This window comes from Biomphalaria glabrata, chromosome 4 (genome assembly GCF_947242115.1).
Source record: "Biomphalaria glabrata chromosome 4, xgBioGlab47.1, whole genome shotgun sequence".
NCBI lineage: Eukaryota > Metazoa > Mollusca > Gastropoda > Planorbidae > Biomphalaria > Biomphalaria glabrata.
In genome coordinates, this window is record NC_074714.1 from 34,849,342 (window position 1) to 34,873,436 (window position 24,095).

The 24,095-nt window shown below is 34.9% G+C and overlaps 1 protein-coding gene across 2 annotated transcripts in view; it reads right to left on the reverse strand.

The window, feature by feature from the left end:
- LOC106066162 (thioredoxin reductase 1, cytoplasmic-like) overlaps positions 1 to 23,857 on the reverse strand; it is a 29,047-nt gene extending 5,190 nt beyond the window's left edge. The window contains exons 1-11 of one of the 2 annotated variants that reach the window (XM_056025743.1): positions 23,709 to 23,857; positions 21,017 to 21,421; positions 6,892 to 6,952; positions 6,551 to 6,774; positions 5,417 to 5,489; positions 5,253 to 5,321; positions 5,105 to 5,155; positions 4,773 to 4,810; positions 2,335 to 2,439; positions 2,112 to 2,227; positions 1,598 to 1,823 (exon numbers count right to left, since the gene is read on the reverse strand). In XM_056025743.1, coding sequence (XP_055881718.1) covers positions 1,598 to 1,823; positions 2,112 to 2,227; positions 2,335 to 2,439; positions 4,773 to 4,810; positions 5,105 to 5,155; positions 5,253 to 5,321; positions 5,417 to 5,489; positions 6,551 to 6,774; positions 6,892 to 6,952; positions 21,017 to 21,421; positions 23,709 to 23,720 — 1,380 coding nt within the window. In that variant the 5' untranslated portion in view covers positions 23,721 to 23,857. Of the gene's footprint in view, positions 1 to 1,597; positions 1,824 to 2,111; positions 2,228 to 2,334; positions 2,440 to 4,772; positions 4,811 to 5,104; positions 5,156 to 5,252; positions 5,322 to 5,416; positions 5,490 to 6,550; positions 6,775 to 6,891; positions 6,953 to 8,880; positions 9,035 to 21,016; positions 21,422 to 23,708 lie in introns of those variants that run through there. The other variant, XM_013225131.2, reaches the window with a different exon arrangement.
- Positions 23,858 to 24,095: the final 238 nt, after the last annotated feature.

Consider the following 24,095-nt stretch of genomic DNA (forward strand, 5'->3'; position numbering starts at 1 on the left):
CAAAAAACAGAACAATCAATGTAAGTGTTAAAATATTTTTGAATAAACTGCAACAAAGAAAGAACAATTTAAAAATAAATTAAGTCAATTGTATCAAAATAGAAAATCAAGTCTCAATTGTAATCAGCATAAGGAAATGTCAAGTCTTCAATGCATAAATATAAAGAAATGCACTGCACTTGTCAAATACCACAACATGCTAGCCCATACAAGAACATTAAAAAAACTTTTCATTCTAATTGTGAGGATGGCCCACATTGGTGCAAAGCAAGCAATCTAAACTGGATCTTAGTATTAGGTTACAACTAATTACATAGTATGTCATTTCCATCTATCTCTTAAACAAAAAATAAAAAATTGTCACTGTATGTGGTATTTTAAAAAAAATATGTTCTTTTCATTTCTTTGCAAATAGTTCACATTGAAAACTAATTGACATTGGTCAAAATCTTTTTAAAATTTTAATATTATCAAAGAAATTTTTCTTTCTTTTCGCTTATTTGTTAAAAGAACAGATATCAGCTTTGCAAAATTCTGACATAACTGTGGACAATCATCACAATTATGACTAATATTTAGTGTTACAATTTGTCACCTAATAAATTTCTTAGAAAAAAAATTTTTGAAGTTTTATTTTCCAGTTAAATTTGAACAAGCTGTGGGAGTCATTCTTTAAATAAAAAAAAAAAAGTCCAAAAGATGTCTCACTACAGAACGACAGCGTCTACGTTTAATACCATAGAATTTTAGACAGCACACTACTGGCTCAATCTGAAATGTTGGAATATAAAACTCTACATCTTTCAAAGGAAACAATTATTATTGCTTTAAAAGTTAAAAATTTTTTTAAAAGTTTTCATTTAAAAAAAAAACAAACATGATACATTTCGTTCTTTTATAGCAGTCTCATGGAAACATTACCCTGTTAAGTGAACAAAGTGTCTATCAAGCTACAAAGACACTCAGGACATTGATAGAAACAGTAAATAAAAAATTATGTCAATCATGAAAACTTTTCAAGAGCATTTTAAACTTATTCTTATGTTCAAGCAATGTGATCAAAGATCAAAACAGGAGATTAATATGATGTCATGTCAACTGCCTTTGAGCAAACTTTGCAGAGTTTGACATCCACAATGTAGCAGAGCAAGGGCTGGCTTGCTAGCAATCACATAAAAAATTGACACTTTTTCTCTGCTTATATTTAGCTCTAGGACTGCTCTCAAACAGCTTGACTAGCCCATTAAAATATTTAAAATGGTTGAGATAACGACAAATGTAGACTTGTTTAAATGTCTCATGTCTTGTTAAGGCTCAGGAGAGGGTCAACACTGTAATAAAATACATTCATATTTTGCTAACATACTTAAGTCAGCTTAGTGAGCAATGTTTGTAGGTCTGTTGATGGAATTTCTGATCATTCATTAGATTAGAAAACAAACAACTTAACTACTAATCAATGACAACCAGTACAATAGTTGCAGAGGTAGCATGTTTTGGTAAAGATATGGATGACAAGCGCAGTTATAAAAAGACAACTTCAGATAAGGTTTTTTTAATGGGTAGAAAACTCAACCCTTCTATTATGCATGTTTACCTTTGTGGGTACAGCACCTCGTATAAACTTGACTCCATGATTGCTCATGTGTTTTCCAATCATTTCACTGCACTGCTGATCAAAGCCTCGAAGCAAGATGGACCTGACCATAACTGTTGTGTCTAGTCCAAAGCCTGCCAAGAAGCCAGCGCATTCAAGAGAGACATAAGATGCACCCACACACAATGTTTTACCAGGACAATAAGGCAGAGAGAACAGATCATCACTATAGGAGACACAAGAAATACATCACTGCAGAGCATTCAATATTGTAAAATTCATTCAATACTATTAAAATAATGGGGAAAAAAAAAGTACAAAATATTTATTTAAAGTAAGCAAGAAAGTGAACTTATATTGCCTCCTCTAAAGAGGTCACATTCATTTAATATTCCATAAGGAACAAATCTTTTTCTTTCCTTTTTGCATTAACTGCATCCAATCACTTCTGATTAAAAAGAATGAACAATTAAGAAAATGTATTCTTGTGTAGCTAGTGCTACCTGAGTATTACCTGGTGATTCCATATTCCTTAGCACCAGGGATATCTGGATAGCGTGGCCTCTCTCCAGTGGCAATAAGAATATTAGCAGCTGTCATGGTGCTTTCAGTTTTGTTTTTTTTGATAGCCTAGAAAAAAAATATACCAGTACCTTTGATAAAACCTATACCCTATCTATCCATTTAGTTTCAAATTACTTTGCAAAGTTGTGAATCAATTATTGAACATTATGTACCTTAATTGTGTTCTTGTCTACAATTTGTGCATAGGCATTGACATAATTCACTTTCTTATCCCTGAGCTGTACCCTGTAGCCCCAATTTAAAGATCCTATGTGATCCTGAATGCAATGAAGAAACAAAAAAAAATGAAATAAATTAAAACAGAACTTCATTGAATGAAATGAATGAAAGATTAAATTTTAAATGTGGGGATACCATTCTATGAGAACGCTGTTCCACTATAATTTATAAGAGTGCACAGGAATACTGAACACACTGGTGGGGAGGGGGGGGGGAGAGGATGGCCACGAATTTTAGTAAAGAAATCACACAATATATGTATACAAATTTATTAGTTATGTTAATAATATATACTAATTATTTATATTTCAAGATATTTTCAGATTGTTTCTCTTCCCCCTCTAGTATGTTGGTCAATTTGGAGGATGGTAAGAGGTGGCAATGGCGTCAATCCTGCCCCCCCCCCCCTAAACTTTCGAAAGAGGGGGGAGGGGGTGGTCGGTCCAATTTATTTGTAGAAATCACAGCTTGTTAACAGAATCAATTAAATATCTATATGATTAAAACTTGTTATTGGTATTTTAACCGGTCTTTATATTATGTCGTTCTCCTGTTAGCTGATTGGGTGGGGTGGTGAATACATCTACTGCCCTTCCTACCTAAACACCTTGAGTGGGAGGGGCAGTCCTACTTTTATTTAAAAATCATAGTTTGTGAACGACATTATTTGAAATACTATATAATTTTATATTATATTGCTACACTTCTGGTATCTTAACAGATTCAGTGAGGTGGGGGGGGGGGGGGGCGATTGCTTCTACTGCCCTCCCCACTCTAGCCCTCTGAGTGTGTGTGTGTGTGTGGGGGGGGGGGGGTCCTCTTTTTGTGAACAAAATTCATTCATTCAAAATGCATTACGCGTAGGTCTGTTGATGGAATTTTTGATCATTCATTAGATTAGAAAACAAACAACTTAACTACTAATCAATGACAACCAGTACAATAGTTGCAGAGGTAGCGTGTTTTGGTAATCATCTTCTTTTTTGAAGTAACATCAGTAGTATATAAGATAGATAATTAGTTGAATATCTATATAATATAAGGTACATATTAATGTTTTAACCTTTTTCTATATTATGTCGCACACAGACTCTGATCTCAAATTTTATCATTGGTAAATATAAAATGAAAAAGGGTTGTCCCAAGTGGGAGTGGCGATACATGGAATCGCCTTCCACCCATTGGACACACCAATACTTTTTTCTTTTTGTGTTTTAGTTGAGAAATTACAAAATTGAAAAAAATGTCACTAATATAATTTATATATGCTATTACTTAAAATTCTTATATGAAGTCACCCCACCCCTATTCTTTAATGCCAAATGCAATCATTTGCAGAAATTATAAAAAGAGCCAGGATTAACGTTTTCACTCTACCCGCCCTCTCCCCTTTCCCGATGAAAACATAACATTTTAAAACAGAATAGTCAAATATGGCGACAGAGTTTATGTAATTGCACACCAATTTATCTGTTATTTTAAGAAAGACTGTTTTGGAAAATTCAGAATTCATACAAATTTTTTCATTGTAAGAGTAACAATTGAGATGAGTTGTGAACCCAAATATTACTTTCCTAGTCACCTTTTTCCAACCTTTACTCGTACTGATATTTTTCTATTGTATAAAAATTTTGAGACTATAACTCACAATATATGCTTGAATCCTAAAAATGCAAAAAATTTAGAGTAGAATCTAATTGGCCCACTTAACTTCTCCTCCCACTTCCGAAATTTTTTTGTTTAGAGCAATGAATTATAGTTCTGTAACAAAACAAAGTTACAAACATGCTTATTGAACAAAATGTATCACTTACAAATGAGCATTTTTTTTTTTAAATCTTTTTCGAATAATTTTTTTCGGCTGTGATCCTCTAAGTCTTTTCAAGGAACAAATCGGTTGTATTTGCAATGTAAATTCCTATTAGAATATTTTTCAAGTAAAGCATTATTCAAAAGGTCCTTTTTTAATAGGATGAATAATGAGCTATAGATGCCAGGAGAATACCTTTCTGCAGTGAAGAATGCAAAAAAACGCTTTTGGCGTCGGGGCACAGGGGGAGCTTGCAGCACTCACCCAAACCCCTAGCTATCAGGAGAAAGGCCTCAAAATTGCTGGGTGGTTGTTTTTTTTTGCTAAAGGTTGAGAAACACTGTTGTTTTTGTTTTTTTTTTAATTGTAATATATATATATATATATATATATATATATATATATATATATATATATGCCGTACGCACGTTTATGCTTAGGGTTTGGAAAAAAAATCGCCCCTCCCCCACTACAAAGTTCTGGATCCGCTAGTGACTGAACATCTTATAAATATAATAATAAATACAAGTCTAGAATAGACAGATTGATTATGATTCTTACCTGCACAGCATTTTTCATTGTCTGCCAGTTATGTTTAACTGAAAGTGTGAATTAGTTTTAATAAAAATTTAATAATCTAGTGTACAATGTTTCTTGGCATATGATTTAAAGAAGAAAAACAGAGGATCCTTATAATGACATTTATATCTTCTCAATATCAGTAATAAATTCTTTCAAAATATGTTGGCCTTTAGACTTGCAAGTACTACTAATAACCAGGACACTGACTCCAAAGACATTATCTAATTAGACAATGCAACTCTAAATCTTTATAGTGGTAGCAGGTATTAATTTAACAATATAGTATTACCACTGAATGATAAGAACCTCACCTTTTTCTGGTACATCCCAACCAAAAGCTTTAGCTTCATGAATACTTTCACCTAGAGATTAACATCAGATCAGTCCATGTTGAAATGACATTAGTCAATTGTTAGTTACAAGGTTTAAAAAACAACAACAGTGTATAGCTCTATTTACCAAGGATTGCTGCTCTGTGCATTAATTTCTTGGGAATGCATCCAACATTTACACACGTTCCACCCAAACCTAACAAAACAAATTATTTAGTTTAAGTAGAAGTATATGTTTCATTTATGTATAGTCTTACATATTCTATGTGTATACTGCACTTTTGATCTTACCCCATGTTGTTCCTATTGGAGATGGTTCTACATAATCAAACAATGTCACCCTTTTACCCATATTGGCTGCTTCCTGTTATAAAAAATGCATTGACAAATATAAAATTATATTTTTGTGTTTAAATTAACATTATATTTTTTAAAGTACTTTACTGGCTTAAGTAAAATAAATATACATAGCTAATGATTAACAAATATTTTAAGAAAAGATTGTAGAAGAAAAAAAAAAGGACTAAATGCAAAATTAACTTAACAATTTTAGAAAATCAGGTTGACATTAAGATCTTACTAATTTTCTGAAATTTTATAATAGCTAAAAATCTGTTGAATTATTTTGACTTTTTGGATAATTTTTTCATGAAAAAATACACTTAGTATTAGATTTTATTTATATTGATAAAAAATGTTCATTTTTTTTTATAATGGGAAGTATTAGTGAAGTCCACTACAGTAGAGAAACACTGATTTCTTTATTCCCCATCACATTTGAATAATATTGTATATAAGTTACATGACAAAAAATAAAATGCTGTTAAACGTATAAATAAGAAATCTAGCTGAATACAAAATTTGTCTCAAATTTATAAAATTCATTTCCCTAGCTTTTTTTTTTTAAAGACCAAAAATACTTTTCTTAGCCTGGAATCACAATAAATACAATAAATTCATATACTTCACAATGATTAATCACTTCTAGTTTTTTTGTTTAAAAAGTTTCAAATCTACTAAAAACTAAACCAACTTTCCTGCAAGACAGCAGAGCATGACTGAAAGAGATTCTCAAATTAAGGACTATGTATAGATTTTAATGCAAATAAATGGTCATGTGATAGGTATCAAAAAAATTACAACTCTACAGAACATAAAATCACAGAGACATACAAAGTATGGAAATCAAGTGAAAGGACAAAAAAAAAAAAAAAAAAAGCTAAACACGACTTGCACATAGGAGAGCAATAGCAAAAAAACTTCTGTGCTCATCAAGTAAACAAAAGTGTCTAAGTCATAATAAACTTTAATAAGAGGCAGTAAAAGGGTTAGTAAACTATATATATATATATATATTGTGATAGGTGTCATATTTTGTACTGACCAGTATCTGTGATTAGAAAAATAAAGTTATCCTATGTATACCTTAGCAGCAGCTAGACCTCCAGATCCTCCTCCAATAACTATAAGATCACAGTCATACTGTGGAATATCTGCCATTTTGTTGATGATGTCTTTCAATGAGTTATCACTATGAGCCTTTAACAGGTCATCACAACCCCCTAGATGTTTCCCATGTATAAATATATTGGGGACTGTGCCTTGTCCTGTCAAGTCTTTCAAGGCTGCCTGGTACTCAGCACCTTTGTCTGATCAGAGACAAAACATATGTTACGATAGGTGCGCCTTGTTGATTTATATACTTACATGACATATTTATTTATACTGTGCACTACTTAAAAATAATGTAACAAACAACAACTTGCCATTCAGATCTAATTCAAATGTTTCAAATTTAACATTCAGACTCTTTAGTAAATCTTTAGCCTGGAAAAGACAAATGTAACAATAATTAACCACATTTAAAAAATAAAAACTAAGTGTTTAAAAGTTATTGTGCCTGTTTTTGTGACCAGTGACTTGTAGGCCTAACTTCTCTACAAGATAAAATTGTGACATAAATGAATTTTTTTAATGTTTAAAATCTCTCTAGCTTTATGATTTTTTTTTAGGTGTCCAAGTAGAGCTTGTTTATTCCAAATGATCTTAGTAGCAACATTTAGGATCTAATTTACTTTATTTTTAATGTTCAAATTGCCAACTCAGGCTGAGATGTAGAGGTTAAACCAATGTAGGTGTTAGCATGGTAAAACACTGACAAGACTTTTGATAAAGAGGACATTTACTTGTAAATTAAACATAAATTAAAATATTTTGTCTTAAGGATAACATTGTCTTAGTAAATTCACTTCAAAACCAACTATTAGATGATCAGTGTGAAGTTGACTGTGTGTAAAGCCAATTATTAATATGATGTTATGTGGCCAGCTCAACAAAAAATAACTAATGCCCATTTACCAATAATAATAAAAATAAGTAAATAATTGCAATAATAACTATATGGTTGGACTTGACAAGTGAAAAAATTCTTAGGCTTTAATGGCACATCTTTTTATGAACCTTATTTGGCTTATTTGGAAGCAAAAATGTCAACACTTAGCCTTAGTCCAAATGCCCTCTTATACAGTAAGTATATTAACCTATTAGTCCACATGTGGTATAGATCTATATGAGTATATGGTTAGTTTATCATGTTTCTATTTTCTTTTAAAGAAGTATTAGAACTATCTTTTATAGATCTAGCTCAGTGATGCTCAAAATACGGCCCGCGGGCCAGATCCGGATAATGAAGAGGTTCCATCCGGCCCACCGAAACGTCGGTATAAAGTGTAGAAAATCTCCCCACCCCTTTAAAAAATATAAAGGTTGAAAAATGTATCTTTACCTACGTTAGGGCCCTCACTTTTCCTCTCATAAATTGGTACCACGAGCTTTAACATTTGTACCTTTATGAAAAGGAAATTAAGAATCTTCCAGAACCATTGAACGGATCTTTTTTTGTGGAATATGGTAATTAGCTAACAAACTTTTTTTATAAAGAAAGTCTGGCTGTTTCAATAAACAACATATAGCAAATTGTGACGTGGAGGATCCATGGGATTAAAAAGAGACAAGAACATGACTTAATGGCGTGTCTAGCTACTAAGTTGCTCACAATTTAAGTAGAGAACTAAAGCCATTTCCAGACAGGTAGAAAAAATAGATTAAGGTTAAACTTCAACTATACCAAAGGTATTAATGTAATTACTAAATACACGGGTTTTTAATGAAATAATTTCAGGTCAATTTCAAGCTGGTCTTTTTTTAACCTTTTTCGGTCATGTGGCCCGAGACACGAGTGTCGGAAATTAAAATGGCCTGCAGGTTGAATTAGGTTGGGCATCACTGATCTAGCTAGATTAAATTATGTCTAGTCTAAAGTCTAGTGAAGTCTAGTCTAGATCTAAATTTAGTAGAGATGATGATCTAGATTCTAAAATATTCTAAATTAAGATACACGAAGGTTAATTGTTTAGATATAATTGATAATAAAATAATAATCTAAATCTAATAATAGTATAACTAGTCTAGATCTAGTTTTAGTTTAGTATTAATACAATAATGTAGCAATACGATTAACTTTTAAGTCAAAACATTACTTATTTAAATTTACTAGGCCCTTATTGAAGTTATTCAACTTATAGGCTTGGGTAACAAATACAATGTAATGAATGTGAATGTAACAATGAATGTTACATAATCATTCATAATGATAACTTTTAAGGTATAGAATCTAATTAAATTAGATTTAGACCATCTAGATAATTATAGTATTATTTTTTCAAATTTTATATGAGTCTAGGTCTAGCTAATACCTTCTGATACAAAATTAGATTTTGTGTTGAAACATTAAAATCTAAGGTAGATTTGATACCCAATCGTTTCAATATTAATTGAAATACTCTCCGAGACATCATTGGGCTAATATTGACCTATTTCTTTCACAACAAATAAATGACCCGGAAATGGCTATTTAAAAACTTATTGTGTACATAATACTTTCGTTTTCGCACTTAAACACCCCCTCCCACCATCTGGAACTTTGGTAGAATATTTTAAGGAAGAATCAAGCCTAACTTATGTGAGCCTGTGGTTATATCACTTAACGAACAATGACTGTGTCGAGCAACCACGTGACCATTCTGGCCAAAGTAAATGGCGTTAAAATTATGTACTAGATCTCGTAGCGTAAAACTCTCAGTTATGTTTCTTAATTTGGTACAAATGTTTTGGCTTTGATGTGGTCAGTACTAAAACGTTCTCGCTCTGTTCATCATTCTACCATACCAACTCAAGTTTACGTTCCTGTCAATGACACAACAAGAACAAACTCCTTCGACGCTGAGTCACCGTGATCTCGTTAATGTCGACCTCAATATAAGCTGACGTTATCTGCCCAGTAAGTCTGACATAATGCATAGATCTCTCTATACTGGAGTAGAAGAATACTAAGCACGGTTCAGTTTTGATGTGTCAGTGTTGTTGTTTTTTCCAATGATAGTGTTGCAAAATTAAATTTACTGGAGGAGAGGGTTTCATATGAGCACTGACTAGAGCCACAGGAAGTCCGCTCAAAACAGTTTATGCTTCATAAATGAATGAATGGGCTGGATAAAATCACTAGCTAGTGTAATGGTATCAATTTGTTTCAACTTTAACCCCTAAAAGAATTGTGTCCTCCTTGTTTATGTTATTTCTAGACTGTTATATGAATGGAAAGGACGCATGAAAGCGAACAGCATAAAGGTCAATGAAACGGGGAGAGAAGTGTGGCTAACAAAAGATGGAAGAACGTTATTACTGCCCCAGAGCTGTAGAGCGTAAAAACAACAGACTCGACAAGCGCCTCTATAATAACAAGACAGTACCAACACTAAAGCCCACACATTCTAAAACGTGTGTCTCCTGTTATGAAAGTCCTATAACTAATGTAATATACATCCAACTTCATGACAGACTTTAATCTAGAACAAAGGCGTCACCCCCCACCCCCCAGGTATCAACTTTATCCACTTTTCCCAATAGAAATTCATTTTGTTGAGCCTATACAGTAAGCTGATTACTTCTATTATCGATTGCACAAATGTAAACATTAGTCAATTCTATTTGAAAATCCAATTGTTTATAACAAAGTTTCAATAGTTTTGCATATTTTACACTGTATATTTATTAAAATCACCTAAACATCTTTCTTTTGTTAGACTTTTAGAGGGAAACGATATAACATTTTGCTGTGTTATTCAAACTTTTACTACCATCTAAAGGGGAAAATGTAAGTTTGCATAATCATCTATTGGTCTCGGGGAGCATTTAAAGATCTCCCATCAAAGGTCCGGGGCGAAGCCCGGGCACCAAGCATTTTTCATAATTTCTGAGCTTTAGAAACTCATTTTCCTTAAGTATATCATGTACTTTTTCTACGAGAAAGAAGTTTGCAGGTCAAATAAAATTCAATTAAGAAGAGGTAAACGGGCCGTATCTGAAGTGTGAGAGACATTCGAGGCAGTGTTTCTCAAACTTTTACCGTTGGCGCCCCCGCCCGCTAACCTTTTTTTTTTTCTTAAATAATGCTATGCACATAATTTTAGACTGTTTTGTATAACTGAAAACGTTCTTTCTGGAGATGGTATTAGAGAGGCATCAGGTTCCCTATCCATCCAGCAATGTGGTCTGTTGAAGTGCCGTTAGCTCCTCCAAGTGTTTTCCTTCGTTCTCAGCTTGTGTCGTCATCAACGTATTTTTCTTCCCGTAGTAAGAAGAGCTCATGTCAGTGTTAAATTATAACGGGGTTGGGACGTTCCGATAATGAAGTATTTTCTGGGAATCAGATCGCATTATTTATACTAGTTAAAAAAAAGTTGCTCCAACTATGTCTGTTAAAGAAGGTGGCAGCATTGGCCAATACTATTATACGAGGGATGTTCAAGGTACATATTGCGCACGTATGTCTTAAGACCATCTACAATGAACAGACAACTTTTAAATTATACCCCTGCTAAATAATTTGAATTACGTCACCCTCTCCCCATTGGTCATGGCGTCGCGCACTTATGAGAGAACGTCAGCTCCCTTTTAAAGGGGTGCCCACCACCACAGCTCGAGAAAAGCTGCAGTAGTTCATGCGAGTTTCTAATGGGCTTGTTGTCCTCAGATCATCCTCATCTTTAGAAAGGCGTCTTGTAGCGGGCCTGTTCTGTTCACGCAAAAAAAAAAAAAAAGGTCACTATTACGATGGTACGTTAGTCGAGAGAAATTGGTTTGTACTGCCGTAAAGACGGAGTAGACTCTAGAATCACGTTGTTGAAGAGGCATTGATATATTTTCTTGAAAAGAAACTTTTGAATCGAATTTGCTGCTAACGTAGAAGAGTTCTACTTGGATGATAAAACGTTGTCACATAATTAATAATTTAATTTGTTTTAAAATTCAGTAATAAAGTATCGTTCACCTAATTAATACTACAATATAAAATAACTACAATGCAAATACAATGTTTGTTCTTTAAAACAACTGCATTTGCGTCCCCCTTGTTATCACGTAACGTTTTGGACATTTTTACCAAAGAAAATAAAATATATGCAATAAGGCCTTCAATAAAATATATAGATCTAGATTAGTACAGTATAGTATTTGGGTATATATCTTGAGATTAATTTATTTTTAAATCTACTAGTTTTGCCGATATTCAATTTTTCCATTCGGCCTTTTCATTTTTTTCCATTCGGGTGTCATTCCCCTAATGGGTGTCACCCGGTGCGGACCGCACCCCATAGTGACGCCACTGATCTAGAACCTTTACTGTCACCTTCTACTCCTCCGGGTTCCATTCCTAAACACACGAGTTCAATGCAACAACACAACATGGACTCAGCAAAAATGTTTGCAGGTCAATGTGGTCAGCACACTTACATTGAGCCTATCGCGTTCAAAATGTTCAAACTTTCAGACTTGGTGGAGAGTCAATTAGAAATGAAGTAGAGAAAATATATAAGTCAAGATGTCTTTAGGAAGCGCCAAATTGTTTACAATATAAAACATATTGATGACTAGAGTATATAAGACAGATGACTCTATTAATGAATCTTTCTTTGTACATTATAGGGGGGGGGGGGAAGTGCCACACTTTTTCCATCAATGTACATTGGATTGTTAATGTGTGTCTGTGCTGTACATTGATTAATAAAGTGTGTCTGTGCTGTACCTTTGATTGTTAATGTGTGTTACTGTCCATATCAATGTCTATACGAGAGTCAAGGAAATAATGTATGATGACTCAGGACTTTGAAAAGGATGTCCTAGAGTAGAGTCTTACGCCTGCACCTTTATTTGACTTTGTCCAGTCACGCAATACGAACGAGTCCCTGTTTGACAGTGTCCGGGAACGCGAGGCTAAGTATTTCTTTCTACCAAATACAATCTAGTGCACTCAGCGAGTAGCTGGACGTTAGACCCGAGAACTATGTATAGTGGCAGTGCAAGGATAGGGATATAGTGTCAGTATAAGGTTTCAGAATAATGGCATCGTGTCAGTATAAGGTTTCAGAATAATGGCATCGTGTCAGTACTAGTGCATAGTGTCAGTAGTGTGTATGGTGTCAATACTTGGACATATAATCAATAGAGTGTATGGTGTCAATACTTGGACATATAATCAGTAGTGTGTATGGTGTCAGTACTAGGACATTGTGTCAGTGTTAGTACTAAGACATAACAGTAGAGTGCATGGTGTCAGCTATGGGACACTGTGTAAGAAGTAAGTCAATGTCATACATGGATATTCGCAAATGTTTGGCTCCTGTCAAGTCTCAGTGACACGAAGTTTGTTTCTAACACAAAATTAGATTCTGACTTTGTTTCACACGACCTTTTCATTGAGTCACAAGGATAATCCAAGCGCTTTAATACTACGCGCGACACACATATCACGTGTTGAGCTATTCTTTAGGACTTAACGCTGCTATGAAGAAAAACAAACTAAACCTTGGCATGGTTTCAAATTATATAAGGATCTTGCAAACATCACACAGCTACGTTAGGTACATTTGTATCGAGGTTCAAGAAACAAAGTCTATGTAACATGCCATAGTAGTAGACTCGAAGTATTCAATGAAAATCAACAAGTGGTAATAATTCTCTTTGTTAATGAACCAACTACACTTTGATCATATGCCTTGGCCCCAGTTAAACAAGAACACTTTGATCATATGTCTTGGCCCAAGTTAAACAAGAACACTTTGATCATATGCCTTGGCCCCAGTTAAACAAGAACACTTTGATCATATGTCTTGGCCCCAGTTAAACAAGAACACTTTGATATGTCTTGGCCCCAGTTAAACAAGAACACTTTGATATGTCTTGGCCCCAGTTAAACAAGAACACTTTGATATGTCTTGGCCCCAGTTAAACAAGAACACTTTGATATGTCTTGGACCTAGTTAAACAAGAACACTTTGATATGTCTTGGCCCCAGTTAAACAAGAACACTATGATCATATGCCTTGGCCCCAGTTAAACAAGAACACTTTGATATGTCTTGGCCCCAGTTAAACAAGAACACATTGATCATATGTCTTGGCCCCAGTTAAACAAGAATACTTTGATCATATGTCTTGGCCCCAGTTAAACAAGAACACTTTGATCATATCTCTTGGCCCCAGTTAAACAAGAACACTTTGATCATATGTCTTGGCCCCAGTTAAACAAGAACACTTTGATCATATGTCTTGGCCCCAGTTAAACAAGAACACTTTGATCATGTCTTGGCCCCAGTTAAACAAGAACACTTTGATCATATGTCTTGGCCCCAGTTAAACAAGAACACTTTGATATGCCTTGGCCCCAGTGAACCAAGTACACTATGATCATATGTGTTGTGTGGTCCAACACATAAATGTGAAATAACGAGATGCTGAGACTAACTCATAGTACTGATCATAATTAATTATGAGTCATGGTTCTAAAGCCGATGAAACGGAAAACGATATCTGAATTTGAAAAAAAAAATCTGTCTTGTCAATCACTATGATTAATCCGCTGTCAAAACAGCAAATTATGTTAAAATGAGAAAGTCAAGTTTAAGCTGTCCCGTGTCATGGTGACATGATATCTCAATCACAGGCCAGCCATGAAATACAAGGGAGACGATTCACAGATTGAACACTTATTTAGATTAGAACAACGTCGACAGCTCTTTACACATAGCACACTAATTAGTTTTAAATGGAAGATCTTTCTCCTCTTGAACACGCATCATGTGATCAGCAGACGGCAATGTTATACTGTATAAACAGACAATTTATTTTGTTCAGGTGGTAATTTAATAGTGGTGTGTGTCCTGTTCTTAGTTGGAAGATTGTAGATTGTTCATTGCGGGGGAGGAAGTTAATACTGTCCAGTTTGTTAGGCGTAGTCATTTCTCTGTACATGGCTCTGCCTGTGTTTCCTGATGCCCATTGGTTGAGACACTCCTCTTTGTGATTGTTGACTAACATTGACCTTAGGGTGAGGTAGTTAACAGGTCTATCTGGTTGTTCCATAGATGAACCTGCCTTTGATAGCTTATCTGCCTTTTCATTTCCCATGATGCCAATGTGTCCAGGGATCCACTATAGTGTAATATTGATATTTAATTTTGATATCATCTGGTGGATTATCACAATGAGTGTTGTCAACTCTCTTGGACTGTTTGAGGTGCTGCTGTTAAGTGCTTGCAGAGTAGATTGGGAGTCTGTAAAGACAACAATATCTGATGGTGGTTGCACTCCTTCATATAATTTGTTTTCCACTGTCTGTAGTGCTATGGTAATTGCCTCAATTTCGGAAAGAAAACCTTAAGACAGTTATACACTGGATATGTCAGATCTGTAATGGATAACTGTCTCTCCATACAAGTAGCTGCCAACAAAACCTATCAATCATCATTAGATACAATCCAAAACCAAGCCTTGCGGTTAATTAGTGGAGGTATGAGAACTACTCCCACAGCAGCCTGTGAAATAGACTCCAATATTGAACCTCTTAAGTTAAGGCGCAACAGAGCAGCATTAGAAGCTATTGAGAGATACAGAAGATTGGAGGACGATCATCCAAATAAATTACTAACACAGAGAAATAGGAAAAACAACCAAAAAAAAGCAAAGGACTCTGATCCAACTTACTGACGAACTAGCCCTAAAACACCACCTACCCAATAACAGAGAAAAAATTACCAGGTTTTCAAACATTACACCCGGACTAAACTACAAAGAACCAACCATCAAAACACATTTACTAAATAACACCTTAACAAAAGAATCAAATCCACTGGAGCTCAAAGTAGGCACGCTTGAAACAATCGAAAGCTATCAAAAAACAGCTATCCATATTTATACAGACGTATCGGCTTTCAAAGCTACCATCAATGCTGGTCTTGGTGCCTTCCTGGTCTTCCCTAAAAATAAACACTTTGAGATAAGCGCACCCTGTGGTGATTACTGCTCAAAACTTGAACACACCTGATCTAAACAGCAGACGGCAATGTTCTACTGTGTAAACAGACAATAACTTGAACACACCTGATCTAAACAGCAGACGGCAATGTTCTACTGTGTAAACAGACAATAACTTGAACACACCTGATCTAAACAGCAGACGGCAATGTTCTATTGTGTAAACAGACAATAACTTGAACACACCTGATCTAAACAGCAGACGGCAATGTTCTACTGTGTAAACAGACAATAACTTGAACACACCTGATCTAAACAGCAGACGGCAATGTTCTACTGTGTAAACAGACAATAACTTGAACACACCTGATCTAAACAGCAGACGGCAATGTTCTACTGTGTAAACAGACAATAACTTGAACACACGTGATCTAAACAGCAGACGGCAATGTTCTACTGTGTAAACAGACAATAACTTGAACACACGTGATCTAAACAGCAGACGGCAATGTTCTACTGTGTAAACAGACAATAACTTGAACACACCTGATCTAAACAGCAGACGGCAATGTTCTACTGTGTAAACAGACAATAACTTGAACACACCTGATCTAAACAGCAGACGGCAAAGTTTCGATCAGAAAATAGTTATGCCTTTATCAAATGGTTTTGCCAATACACCCCATTATATGTCCCGGGCTCGTTCTTGTTTCAAATCAATAAACGCAGTAGACGACGTCAGCCACAAACTGCTCACACACTAAGCAAACTGTACTCCTTGCAGGACAGCTTTACACATTGACCCAACCCTTCAATTAAAGTTTCGTTCCTTAATTCCTATTTGATTAATACGTCGATGACGTTTGAAAGTAAACCAATCTATACTGTACACAAAGAGGCTAAAGGCTTACACTCAAGGATTCACCAATTAGATATAGAAAACAATCTACCCCACTGGATTCATGTCATTGATATTAGACACCCAAAGTGGTTGGGCAAAAAAGTCTGTTGGCGCCTCCTTTAACCATTTTTAGCACTTAAAAATAAATTCGTTTCCAGGCCTCATCATGGAGCCTGACTGAAACGTTTAGCTGAATTCCATGTGGAAACCTCAGACAGAATGGAAATACAGATTTGATCGAAACCGATAGCGAGAAGCCTTTTCGTTGGTTGAACATGAGAAGGCTCCTGTGGGACTCGGTTTCACGTCTCACCTTATCCTCGAACGGAGCACTCGAAAATAACAGGAGTGACTAATTCGCATCTGCTTGGATGCAGGTCGAGGGCGGAGGGAGACTTTTCTATTGGTCAAGGGTCTCAAAGAGGCGACACGTCAACTCTAAAAGGACATCAAGGTGGAACTCAAAATAACCAGGTGACTAGAAGTGCCTGACAGATTGATACTGGCATTTCCACACACAAATCATTCTCACTTCGTATAAATATTCAATTTGAATGTGAACAAGTGTTCTTTATTGAATACAATGATCTCTTCCTATATGCCTATGTGTCTACTGTAAACGCCAACACTCTTACTGGTTACTAAAATGTCAGATCGATAGAAGGGGCGTGGCTTCCTATACTTTAAAACAAGTAAAACATAAACACCAACAGCCTCGACCAGTTGACATCAAAGGTCAGAGCGACGTCGTTACATTGGCACTGCAATTGTCGGCATTGCAAATACGTGCCATGACTCAGCAGAAAATCAACGAGCACAAAAAACTAACCCGCATAATGACGGAGCAGTTCATCGATGTAAGCTAACATGCACCAGTCTGCCACGAGTCATTTAGTAGACCTACAAGAGTTTACTAGTCAATGCATCGACCATCTAACGTCAAGTAGATCTAGTTTGTGTCCAGCATGTTAAACATAACCTCATTCACAAATGAAATGCATTAAACGACTGGCGCCAGTGATTGAGAAATATAGAGAGATCTACTTGGCACGTTAGTTGCGCTAAAAATCGATCGGAGTCACCATTTAATATAAAGAAAAATACATATGGGACAGATGGGGTAGACCTGTTTATTTAGTCAACAACTAATGTGGGCAGTACAACGACCAACGTGAACCACGACTGCACCGCATAAGAACTTAGTGGTCAGTAAAGAAGATCCAAGCAATGAATGGTAAAATGCTACCCGCAGAGGGGTATGAACTCAGAGCGGTTAACTCTACAGTTGAGTGTGCCCAACTAGTCCCAGAAAATCGATGTGGTCAAACACCAAAACAAATCGTGCTAGCCTCAGAGTACAAAGGTTATCATTAATCTCAGAGCTGTCAATACATGCAATGATTCAATCACGTGATGTTTTTAACGTCTGGAAGCTCTGATTGGTTGTTTTTCATGTTTTGCGCACTTTAACAAATTCAGGACCCACAAACAATGTTCACTGCCAAAGTCAGCAAATGAGCTCAGAAGTTCTATACTGCACTAGTCACTGAACACAATGCCAACCTTCTCAACTTCCAATTTTCAGAGAATCGCTGATGTTGCAACTTAACGGTTCATATGTAAACAGCAGGCTAATGACCTAGATCAGGGCTATATCTTATCTGGTCTGTTGGTCTGCAGTCATTCTAGGTAGAGTGACATATCAAAACCAGAATAATATCTGTATGGATCATTTAAACATGTAGGTCACATACTTGCACCATAGATCTATGCATGTGATGGGGGAAGTTTGATTGCACTATTCCTCTCTCGATTCACTGAACAGCCTGTATAGTTGTACAGCTATCTTTAGTCAAACAGTATACTATACATACAACAGGAGAGAAGAGATGCCTACATTACACAGTCTTTGTGGGCTGTCAAGGTAGCTAGCTCAAGGATTTGGTAACTGCTCTTCACGAAACTGACCCTTGACCCCTAAGTTATGTCCTTATTAAAAGACAAGAATAGTTGCAAAGGGATTGAGCTAGAGGGTGATAAGAAATAATGGGTTGCTCTCATTGTAGGTAGTGACCATGACATGGACAACTATACACCAGACTGACCATATGTTATGGAGAGTGTGTGTGTGTTTTTCTATGTTGACGGTGGGAAGAGGTAAGCGGTGGGAAGAGGTAAGCGGTGGGAAGAGGTAAGCGGTGGGAAGAGGTAAGCGATTGATTGTGAATGTTGCAAGATAAGTGCCATTGTCGTCATTTGGTCTTAATCAGGACAGGCGACCACAGAACGTGAGACTGAAAAGTTGTGTTACTGTGGTGGGTTATAACTAAAGTCTAGTACATTTATTTGATCTCATATCAACTTGTCTGTAGTATAATAAATGTTATATATCAACTTGTCTGTAGTATAATAAAAGTTATATATCAACTTGTCTGTAGTATAATAAAAGTTATATATCAACTTGTCTGAAGTATAATAAAAGTTATATATCAACTTGTCTGTAGTATTATAAAGGTTATATATCAACTTGTCTGTAGTATAATAAAAGTTATATATCAACTTGTCTGAAGTATAATAAAAGTTATATATCAACTTGTCTGTAGTATTATAAAGGTTAAATATCAACTTGTCTGTAGTATAATAAAAGTTATATATCAACTTGTCTGTAGTATAATAAAAGTTATATATCAACTTGTCTGTAGTATAATAAAAGTTATATATCAACTTGTCTGTAGTATAATAAAAGTTATATATCAACTTGTCTGTAGTATAATAAAAGTTATATATCAACTTGTCTGTAGTATAATAAAAGTTATTTTTAGTACTGTTCACAAAGAAGCTATTCGAGGTTTTTCACATGTTATTAGTTAAGATACGTAACGCCCCAGCGGTTTAGTAGTATACCAGCAATAAGGTGCTACAAGTCACGACCGGCGACAACACCATAAATGAACATTTGTATTTTTGGGGTTTTTGGCACATCGGCATAATTTAGGCCATGTTGTGCCCGCCATAAATGACAAAATGAAGTATTTGCCTACTTGACTATTGCCAGGAACGTTGAGAATTTCTGCCATGCTGCAGTGAACATTGTTTCCGATGTTCAAAGTAGAAACAAGAATGAAAAACCCATAGCAAAGAGAGAAGAATTGTAAGCTGTAAGCAGAATGTCATTGGTACGTAACAATTCTGTAAGGAGTGATGGTCAAGTGGTCCTTCAAAATGCCAACAGGGTTTATGTGGTGAACAGCCTCCCCCTTTCCCTTCTTACATTATACATGTTACCATTTACACTAAGATCTACTTGCTGTTATCAATAGTGGACAAAATACCAAACACTTTTCACTGGCTCAATTAAAATATGCATAAGTCTAACTAATTGTATTAGCTTAGAAAAAAACAAAAAAACAATGCAGCCGTAACCTACAAGAACAGGCTTCAGATAACACATTACTTTAAAACTGGAAACCAATTAAAACTCAACAATTTTTTTTTTCTTCAAGAAGTCTTTCACCGAGTATGAAACAGTTTCTGAGCCCGAATTTTTAAATGTAAACATTAAGATCAATTCCAAGTATTTCAGAACCCCAGTGATCATGCTACAAATACTTCAACATTAACACAGATATTAGGGAAAGGATGTAAACTACATTTAAAGTAAGATAATGTTAACTTTCCTCTTTTCATGTTCAATTTTCTATGAAACCTCTATTCAACTCGTACTTGGACGGCCTAACAATTTTCCTAGAAATTTGACAGTTGATGAATATTTCGTTACGAAATAGAATTACTAGCTCATTGGCCACACTGAGAAAACTCCGGTTTGATGTTATAATTTTTCAAAGTATAAATAGAAAATAATTTCAATTTGGCTAGAGAACTAGAAAATCTTTATATTGAACAATCTATGTCTTCAGGTAATTCCCCATGTAGGCCCCATTCATTCAAGAGTTTAATAAATTAATTTTTAGGAGAATTTAGCCCATTATTGTCTAAATCTAGATCTATAGTCCTATCATCGGAATATTAGCAAGTCTAGTAGATCTATACATTCGCTTAACCAGGATTCTTTCTCTGGAAAAAAAAAAGGGGGGGGGGGGGATGTTCCTTTTTTTTTTACTTTAATATTCACTAATTATTAAGAGAAAAATTATCACTCTAAGTTCTATACAGGAGGTATTGTCTTTTTAAAAAGTTTTTCTTGTTAGGATAGAAATACAAATGAAACAGAAGACCACATTACACTTAGTCAATAGAATACAAACCTGATGAATGCAGAGGCGTAGCTAGCTAGGGAGGGAAGGGAGGGAGGGGGAGAATTTAAAAATCCCCCCACCCCCCCTCGGGGAGGGCCCCAAAAAGAGTGTTTTTTTTGCATTAAATATTGCGCAAAAGTCCTAGCTACGCCACTGGATGAATGTGTTTTATGTATTCTTAATAGAAAAACTAGCAGTGTGTATGTTAACAAAAACGGGCTGATCACTTCACAGTGAGCCTCTCATTTAATGGCTCTAAGTATTAGTTTGGGCGACTGAGTCCACCCAACTCTAATGGGTACCTGACAGTTGGGGGAAAAGTAAAATTTAAGCAGTTTTAAGATGGTAAAATTCTAAAATGGCTTACTTTCTGGCAGAATGGACAGTGTGTCTTACTAAATATGACAATGTTGCTGCTGTTGATGATCTTTTGGACTTCCAGCTTCACACCATCCGTGATTGGCGGCATACTTCTAAAGGCAGCTGTGCTCTTACTAGATTTCTGTGATAAAATGCCAGATTTTTTTTTGTAGCTACTCAAGTCTTTGGCCAAAGAGGTACGTGTACTTGGACTAATAGCAGAGATATGTGTACTTGGACTAGTGGAAGAGATATGTGTACTTGGACTAGTGACTACTGTTCCTGTTATTAGTGTGCTGTTCCTCCCACCGCTAGTGCTACTGCTAGGGTTAGAAGAAGTGGAATTTTTACTTAATGAAAATAATGTACTTAATGATGTAGGTTTTTTGGAACTGGAACCCCGGCCAAGTGACTGAAATAAAACAAAATATTTAATTAGAAATTATGAAATTTAAATCTTGTTGACCAAAAGTGAATTGTTTGTGAAGAAAATAAACTTAAATGTTATTATTAATATAAATTTAAGACATTATAAATCTGGTAAGACATTCACTCTAGTATTAAATTGAAAGTATTTGAACAGAATTAGTAAATTTGTAAAGTTCTATTTGACATATAAAGACATTTGTACTGGCCTTAAATCTAATAAAAATACTATTTAAGAATGAATTTTGGAATTCAGTTTGAGGTCTCTATTAGACTAGTTTTAGAGAAATGTTAATAATTTAAGTTTAAATAAATGTTGGCTTAGGAAGGTAGAAAATATGGAAAAAACTCCAGACCTTCGCCAACAATTACCTATGCCAGATACAGGGAATCTACTGTCAACTTGTGTGAAAGCCAACTACAAATGTTGCAGGCAGGCACTTGATGGAATATGCAGGAAAGAGGAAAGTGGGCAAACCAAAACAAACCTAGAAGAGGTCAGTCATCAGTGGAATAACATTGGAGCAGATGAAGAAAGCTGCTTAGAACCAAATTCGGTGGCTCTATGCTCCATTGGGGCACACAGGAAAGAGTCAAGTTAGAACAGTAGGATGACCATGATGAACTCACAAAAACTGAATTGAATACCCATGACCATCCTGAGATTCATGAAGTTGCTTTGATAAAAATCACCTTGCAGAGCCTCTATCCTCTACTCCCAACATCTGCCTATCCGCCAAGATGGCAATGACCTCATTGAAAAAGCTACTGAAATTTCTTTTTCTTGCATCGTGGTTACCCTCAATCTATCTTAGACAAATCCTTATTACGAGTGAAAACTTTCATAAGAGAACAAGCTTTCAAGGGAAAAAAAAATGCAATCTAGCATAGGAGTACCACTGATCTCCTCATCACTGATATACAACAATACAATGACGAAAACACCCCTCTACAGACTACAGATTGAATAAACTTATTTACATGTCAGGCACCCTCCAATTAATAGGATAAACAACCAACTCACTTTTTATTTAAAATAAGACAAGGACTAACGCTCCACCTTTCACATTTATCTTTGTCAGATATAACACTCCCTTCCGATTTTCCACACCTCAGCTCATTTCTTTTCTGCCTCGAAAGAGAACATTATCGGGCAGATAGGTTAACTTTAGCCTAGATTCTATGTTAATAGTCTTTTTTTTTTTGGGGGGGGGGGGTGTGGCTGAGTAGTTAAGCACTTGGCTTCTGAACCTGGGGTCCTGGTTTGAATCTCTGTGAAGACTGATTTTTAGGGTTAACTCTACTCTGGAGACTCTAGGTAGAGTGTAGAGTCTACTACTAGTACTAGACAGTCTAGACTAAAGAGTATTGGTATTAGTATTGGAGAAAGATTATAATTCTAGATCTAGAATAGATCAGCAGTTCTCAACCTTTTAAACTTGGCGACCCCTTTTTATAATATCCCACATACAGCAATAGAAGAATAGACAATAACAATAATTCTTATTTTTGATGGTCTTAGGCGACCCCTGGCAAATCGTCAATCGACCCCCAAGGGGGTCGTGACCCACAGGTTGAGAACCCCTGGATTAGATACTAACTAAGATAGAATATATGTTAATGTAGCATATAGATCTATGTAGATTATTTAGATTATAATTAAATAATCTCGAGTCTACATGATTATCATTTAATCATTATAATAAATAAATTTAATTATACTAAATTATAGATCTATTATTATTATTTATAAGAATAGATCGATCATCATGATCATTGAAATTTAAATTCATTGATTCTATCATTCATTGTCATTAGTTTTACCTTACTTTTAAATTAGAATGATTCAATTCAATGAAAGAATGTTTATAAATGTTAGATTAGATTAGTTATTTAGTTCTAAAGTCTGATTATACATTATTTCATTAACATTATCAATTATCATTCTTAAACTGAAAAATCATTATGAATGATTATGAATATTTTATAAATAAATAATAATAATAAATAATATGAATTGATTATCATTATGACATGATGATGATGATGAATGATTATTATTTATATTTTATATAAATCTATCTAGTCAAATATAGTCATTCGTTATAGTTATAATAGTTATAAGTTATAGTGATAGTCGTTAGACTTATTCATTATTCTATTTGTTTTACAAATTTACATAGATATTGATATTTTAAATTCTGCTGTTGTTTTAATGTAGAAATATATAATATATTATTACCAAGAATATGATGAAATTTAGATTAGATTACCTGTCGTTTCATTCAGTGCAGCAGGGCGTACGACATACCGCCTAAATTATAACCATAAAGTTGCGAATTACAAATATGACGCTTATTTATACAATTTTTGTGAAGGCTATCCTAGTCAAACATTGCTGTTTAAAATAGTACATCCTGTTATGGTCCACACAAATTGGTCGAAATTTAGATTAGAGGAATCTAGCTGTGTCATTGTTTTCTTTTTATTTGTTTTTGTTTTTTTATAATCATCATTTTGCTTCTTTTTTTCGCTATATGAAATTAATCACAAATAAAACTTGAAATGTTAAACTATTAATCTTATTGATTGATTAAAAACAAAACGTAGGCCTAAAAGCATGGGCGTAGCCAGGGGTTGGGGTTCGGAGTTCAACCCAT